General features: G+C 39.5%; 1 protein-coding gene across 2 annotated transcripts in view; it reads left to right on the top strand.

Moving 5' to 3' along the window:
- LOC140559768 (neuronal pentraxin-1-like) overlaps positions 1–5,342 on the top strand; it is a 9,170-nt gene extending 3,828 nt beyond the window's left edge. For both annotated transcript variants that reach the window (XM_072683378.1, XM_072683379.1), the window contains exons 4-5: positions 353–532; positions 3,307–5,342. In XM_072683378.1, the coding sequence (XP_072539479.1) occupies positions 353–532; positions 3,307–3,528 (402 nt within the window). In that variant the 3' untranslated portion in view covers positions 3,529–5,342. The remainder of the gene's footprint in view (positions 1–352; positions 533–3,306) is intronic.
- Positions 5,343–7,500: the final 2,158 nt, after the last annotated feature.

The following is a 7,500-nucleotide window of genomic DNA, read 5'->3' on the forward strand; positions in this document are numbered from 1 at the left end:
CAGAATCAGAGCTCCCAGGCTCGACTGAATTACAGTGCCAGCAGTGTTTCTACACGTAACATCCAAAACCTGAGTCTAGACCTAGACCTAGACACATGTAGGCCTGTTTAATCACCATAGAAAAGCATTGCCAATTCAACAGGAAGCTCTGGAGCAGCCAATTACAAGTCTAAAGTCCCCATGTCCAATGACATCTGGTAGATAGAGGGGTATGAAGCCCTGCAGTACTGGGCGAGAGAGTACTGGAGCTCCAGCCCATACCTCTGGGGGATCTATAACGAAGCCTAACCTTACTAATGCCCTCCCACCATTAGAGTGTAAAGGGTTAACCGACTCTTCTGAATCTCTGCAGGTGGCCAAACTCCCTTTCCTCATCAACGACGGAAAATGGCATCACATGTGTATCACGTGGACCACGAGGGACGGAGTCTGGGAGGCCTTTCAGGACGGCGTTCTGCGCGGGAGCGGAGAAAACCTGGCTCCATACCATCCCATTAAACCCCATGGAGTGCTGGTGCTGGGCCAGGAGCAGGTGAGCAACAGTCGTGTTCCATCAGGCTCATCACCACAACAATGGAAGATCCTTGAGGAACTTTTGGAGGTTCTTTTTGTGGAGGAACCTTTGTGGAGGTGCTTTGAGGAACCTTTAAGATCATCCTCCACAAGTTTAAATTGAAGAACCTCAAAAAAATCATCAAGGATCTTTCTTCTTTCAGTGTAGGTGATGTCCCGGTGATGCCACAGCCATCCGTCAATGACATACAAGGTCTAACAAGCATTACTGTACTGTACTGGACTCTCAGTCACTGACGGATGGCTGTGGCATCACTGGTAATCGAACCTCCTGACGTTAGGAGGGTAAAGACTTTGAGCCTTGAGCAATCTGAAAGAAACAATTCACTTCTATGACTTTTAGAAGCTTTCGAAAAACATCCAGTATGTGTGTGTGTGTGTGGGTGTGTGTGTGTAATACAGACGGCAGTTTGCCTGCTCTACGAACAGAATCAGAGCTGATTGTTTAACACAACCCTGGCAACTAGAGGATCAATGAGGCAAATGCTTCAGACAGTCCAGATGTTTTAACACCTGGCACTTTGGGGCAATTCCCGGTTTGGCGTGATCACAGTCAAGCCCAATTTATTTCTGAAGCTCATTTAAAAGTACGAACAATCGACGAATGTTGGCCAACATTTGAAGTAAAAGCTATCTGAGCAGATTAAACACTGATAACATGAATAAAATATCAATATAAGTGACAAAATAAATACATGAAACAATGGGAAATAATGGAAATACAATAGACAAGGAGTGCCGCATAAATAGCTCTCTTTGTAACCATTAGAAATAGGGAAGCTGCTGTCTACACTGTGTTGCCATGTAATGAATAAACAGGCCAATAGAAAAGCTCCACAATTACAGCAAAATTAAATATGAACTTACATTAAATAATAATGAACTTACATTAAAGTTAAGAGCCTTTTGTCTTATAACATGACCATACAAATGCCAAGCAGAGCTGCTTTGAACAGTACTGTACAAATGCACACATTTCTAAATGTACCTTTGGTGATAAAAGCCATAGCCCTCAATGTGGGGTCCCCCGGGGGTCCATGATGTATAGCCAGGGGTCCGCAACTTTAACAAGAACCAAAAGAAACAAATGGATGCCCTGTTGTTGGTAAGCAGCTCCCATAGTAAACCAGGTCATTAATATATATTCACAACTGTACTGTAAAAAATATGAGTAGTGCCCTGAAGAACCGCCAAGGCCACTCCAAGAACCCACGGTTTCCTCCAAGAACTAAAGCGTTCCTCAAAATATTTTTAATGTTCCAGTAACGTTCTGAAAACGTGACGTTATAATGGTTTGCATCTCATGTTGTTCGAATGAAAAAGGAACATAATAGAAATTTGTCAAGTAAAAACTAAGAACACAATAAATAAAAACAGAAATTACATTATATAGATCATATTTATTATATATAATAAATAATATTTAATAAATGTGTCTTAAAACGTTTTTTAAAACTGAAGAATTTGAGCATTTATTTAAACACATTTTCAGATTGCACTGGATTCAATTGTGAAAATAAACGTTAATATATAATTTAATAATTTAAAATAAAATTTCTAGGAATATTCAGAAAGATTGGCAGCTATATTTGGATATTCAACTATGTGGAATGTCTTGAATTTATCTAGCTAAAGTGGAGTTATGGAGTTTCCTTAAGAACAAAATAAAAGAAAAACCGAATCATGCGTTAAAACTTTTTAAGTAAACAAGAACTAGAAGTGAAGTTTTAAGAATAAACAGACATTCATCCTGTAATTCGTCTTTATAAACTGACCATTTTAGAGGCACCCATTAAACTCTTAAACTTTCAGAGCATATTTATTTTGGAGAATACCAGTTATTCTTAGAATATTTCTTAAGTGAAAAGTTACAAAGAAAATTCAGAAAATTCTTAAGAAGATTTTGAAGAAAGTTTAAGAAATCCATTTATATTAACTTTTTTCTAGAATTAAATTGTTTTCGGCCCGTAGACGCTTTGTTTTTCGATAACATAATTTTGGAGGCAAGTCTTATTTAATTCAGGTTCACCACAGGGGGCGATAGAGGGGATTTTCCCCGGTAATATTCAGTCTGTCATAGAGAAAAACTTTGTTGGACGATCCTACTTTGATAAAATGCCCGACCTCCTCCTTTATTATTACACCATTATTACACGCCCTATAAAAGGCCTCACCTTCCCTCGCCCCCCCACCTTCTCGTGACGGGACTTCATAGCTCCTCCTTCTTTTTCAGCTCATGCTTGGCTCAGCAAGGGTAGGTCTGGCTTCAAGTTTTATCACCTGAAGCCACCCAGAACTGCAGCCTAAATTTCTCGAGTTTCCCACCCTTGCCTCAGCTCACAGTGAGCGTGATCCTCACTTCGCAAACTCGTATTTACCGAAATTCCATTAGCGTGTGAATGCAGCATTAGGCCTCATCCACATGTGTCTGTATATTTTTGCCTGTGTCTTTGACCTCACTGTTTTGGTCAAAATCTCCAAGGTGGAGATTTTTGAAAACTTGTCCCGTGTCCTTATGAGATACTATCGCCCCCTACAGGGCTATCTCCAATTGTAACAATACCTGGACACCTGTGGACTGGGCTTTAGATGTCCTTATATGGGTGTGACGGCAACCGCAGAGGTCTATTTGCCAGCTAGCAAGAAAAACAGCCCATACATCACCAGAAGGGGGCGTTTCCTAGTCTGCTCAGAGTGTCCCTTCATTTCTTGACATGTCCTCTCTCCCGTTAGGACACGCTGGGTGGAGGCTTTGACGCCACGCAGGCGTTCGTAGGAGAGCTGGCCAATTTCAACATCTGGGACAAGAAGCTGTCATCCTCAGAGATCTACAGCCTGGCCACCTGTAACAGCAGAGCACCGTCCGGTAACGTGCTGTCCTGGTCCGAGGGCAACATCGATGTTTTCGGCGGCGCCACCAAGTGGACTTTCGAACCTTGCCGTCAGCCCAACTGAACTGCACCCTAAAAAAAACCCCCAACAAAAACAGAAGAAAAAAAAACAACAAAGCTGATCTGAGACCCAAATCCTCGTTTCCTTTCTTGCTTTCGTCTTTCTTGTCTTCATTTTGATGTTGATTAAAACGAGCACAAAAGAGAACAGTCCTTTACTAAACTGAATAAGAGTTAAGCAAGGATTTCTATCAGTACTTAAATATTTATGTGCAAAAAGAAGAAGAACTCATCGTCATCGTCCGTTGTTGGAAAGCGCAGTGAGACAGTTGCTAAAGTGTTGCTGTTGGTTGCTTTTTTATTCTAAAAACTGAAACTGAGATTTTCCGTTTGATCCTTCCTTGCCGTTCCACTGCTGTCCATTTTCTTTGTTTTTTTGCCTCTCGGTTCTTTTGCGCGTCCGAAAAGTGGACTTTTGATTGGTCTGCAGAGTCAGAGCCAGTTTTGGCTTGAGGAAGCTAGAAATGGGATCACGTCGGATTCCTGCTCTGACTTGTACTGTGATGGCAAGAACTGGACTAAACTCAGGACAGTCTAATCAGTGTCTGACAGCCCGTGTTGGACAGTCAGTGTCTGAAGGACAGTGTTTGATGGTCAACATGTGAAGGAAAGTGTTTGACGGTCAACATCTGAAGAACACTGCTTTATGGTCAACTTCTGAAGATCAGATGCGCTTGATGGTGAACATCTGAGGGACACTTTTTGACTGTCAACATCTGACGAACAGTGTTTGATAATCAGCATCTGAAGGGAAGGGTTTGATGATCAACATCTGAAAGACTGTTTGATGATCAACATCTGAAGGATGGTGTTTGATGGTGAACGTTTGAAGAACAGTGTTTGATAATCAGCATCTGAAGGAAAGTGTTTGATAATCAACATCTGAAGGACAGTGTTTGATGATCAACATCTGAGGGACCTTGTCTACAAGACAGTATTTGTTTATAAACATCTGAAGGACAGTGTTTGATGGTTAACATCTGAAGAACAGTGTTTGATGGTAAACATCTGAATAACAGTGTTTGATGATCAGCATCTGAAGGACAGCGTTTGATGATCAACATCTGAAGGAAAGTGTTTGATAATCAACATCTCAAAGGACAGTGTTTGATGGTAAACATTTGGCGAACAGTGTTTGATGATCAACATCTAAAGGACAGAGTTTGATGGTAAATATCTGAATAACAGTGTTTGATGATCAACATCTAAAGGACAGTGTTTGATGGTAAACATCTGAGGGACCTTGTCTACAAGACAGTATTTGTTTATAAACGTCTGAAGGACAGTGTTTGATGATCAACATCTGAAGGACAGTGTTTGGTGGCCAATGTGTTCTACAGATGTTTACGGACACATTTTGAATGGCCGACACACTTAGAGGAACCTTGAGTGCCTTGGGCTGAAGCGTCGACTCAGCACGCACGAACACACTCTCTCTCTCTCACACACACACACACACACACACACACACACACACACACACATACACACACTCTTTTCCATGCGCTTTCCCCATCCGGCCACTTTATCCCTCTGCTTTTCACGGGCCACTCCTCGTTTCTGTTGAAGTAAACGTGTTAAACAGCGCTGTGTTCAGGTCCGGCAGGTGTGTGTACTCTGTAATAGGAATGTTATCTGTATCGTAACAGCATGAACGACCAAAATGCTGCAGCAACAACAACAACAAGCATCGTCATCTGCTTTTACTCTGGTTCGGGTCGGGTTTTTCTACTGTATTGTTATATGCTGAAAGCATGGCACCACTGAGAGATGACAAAAGATCTAATTTTTGTAATAAAATTGTGATATATTATGAAATTCACATGATATGATTTATTCACATGGAAATCGAGTGGGTTCAGTGTGGGTGGAGTGAGGGGCAGATCTGTTGGTAGCAATAGAAAGAAAAGGGGAATCCATCAGAACATAAATCACCCACTAGCTGCCCAGTTCACACTATTACATTATTACATAATTACATAGCTATTACATTAACAATGAACTGCATTCCTGAATTACACTGAAAACCAATTAGAAGAATAAGCTAATAGCAAAATTAGGAATTATGCTAATAATTAATTGAGGAATTATAGTACCATTGTTTTAGGAATTATATTAACAATTTAAGAAACTTGGATTTATGCTAACAATGAAAATTGGATATAAGATAACATAATAGTTAAAAATTATATTAACGATAATATTCATTATATCAGTTTAGGAATTATGCTAATACTCAAATATGGAATGATGCTAACAATGAAATTTGGATTTACAATAGCATTGCTTTAGAAATTGCATTAACAATTTAGGAATAACCTAATAGTGAATTATGCTAATAATGAACCTTGGATTTATGCTAACAATGAAAATTAGATAAAAGCAAAAACATAGTAGTTAGGAATTATATTAATAATAATATTCATTATATTGTCTGTTTAGGAATTACGCTATTAGTCAAATATGGAATTATGCTAACAATGAATTTAGCTATTACATTAACAATGAACACTGGAATTATGCTACCAATGAAATTTGGATTTATAACAGCATCGTTTTAGGAATTGCATTAACAACCAGTTTAGAAAATGATAATATATAAACTGACAATATAAAAGATAATATTAAAACTTGGTAATACGCTAACAATAGAATTATTACGCTGTGCTTATTGTGCTAATAGTGAAGTTAAATTAAGCTAAGAATGAAATTTAGGGAAAAATGTCTAAGTACTTATTACTTTGTCCAAGTAACAAAATTTTGAAAACTACTGTTAAAAAAGAACTCTCTCACAGTACATTTCTTATCTCTCTCTCTCGCGCTCGCTCGCTCGCTCGCTAACTTTCTCTCTCCACAGCACTAACCTGACCTCCAAGGTCAGAGGGCTGATAGGGAAGCTCTCCCAGCTTTCAGAGAGCGAGTGTGAGAAACGTGAGCAAAAAATGCCTCGTCATGTTCCCTCCCAGGACTCGACAGACTGCAGAAGGCCTTATGAAGCAGCACCACTCACACCTCAGCCAGGTGACAAGCCCTGTACCCCCCTGTACCCCACGACTCTGGAGTGACCAGGCGAGGCGTGACCTCCTGCTCCCCCTAAACCTCTCCTCCCCTCCACACTGCAAACCAGTGGGCCACATTACTCTGCAGTGAGCTGGAGAACCAGCAGCATGTGCTTTTCACTGTGGAATCATAGGTCAGGGTTCCACCCACAACCACACGCACACACACACACACACACACACACACACACACACAAATACGATGATGCTGCTGTGTTGGTGCCAAAGTACAGCTGCTGCCAAAATCAATGTGGGGTCATCTTCTGATCTGTAGGAGAAGGGAGAGGCAGGGCGCTCCGAACGATCTTCTCTTATCGCTACGCTAAAGCAAGCGGGATCTCAGACGGGGAATTAGGGATACAGCTAACCATGAGCTGACTACAATGATCTTATGGTTATTATTAAAAATGAACATCTAGATGACCAATTAACTAAAACAGTTAATTTAAATTCGCTAAAATTATAATAACAATGTATTTAGCATTCGTGCTAACAATAAAATATGAATTATATTAACAATGAACTTTGGAATTATAATAACAATTTAGGAATTACAGTAAAAATAAGCTTTAGAATTATGTAATAAAAAAACATGATTATGATAATAGTGAAATATGGAATTACGCAAACAGCAATTATAGGAATTATGCAAATTTTGCAAACTTTAAAATAGACACTAAGAAGTTTGGAATTAAGCTGTTAATAAACAAACTATTTAAGAACCTAGTTATTGATCACACAATCAAGGTTCTTCAAAGGTTCCTTAGTAAAGGCAGAGTCGATTGTTGATGTAGTTCTTAAATAACCTGTAAAGCTGACTACAATGAGCTTATGGTCATAAAAATTAACATCTAGATGACAAATTAACTAAAACATTTAAAATGGTTAAAATTACAATGACAATGTATTTAGCATTT

The sequence above is a fragment of the Salminus brasiliensis genome, chromosome 7 (assembly GCF_030463535.1).
Source record: "Salminus brasiliensis chromosome 7, fSalBra1.hap2, whole genome shotgun sequence".
In the NCBI taxonomy this organism is placed as follows: Eukaryota; Metazoa; Chordata; class Actinopteri; order Characiformes; family Bryconidae; genus Salminus; species Salminus brasiliensis.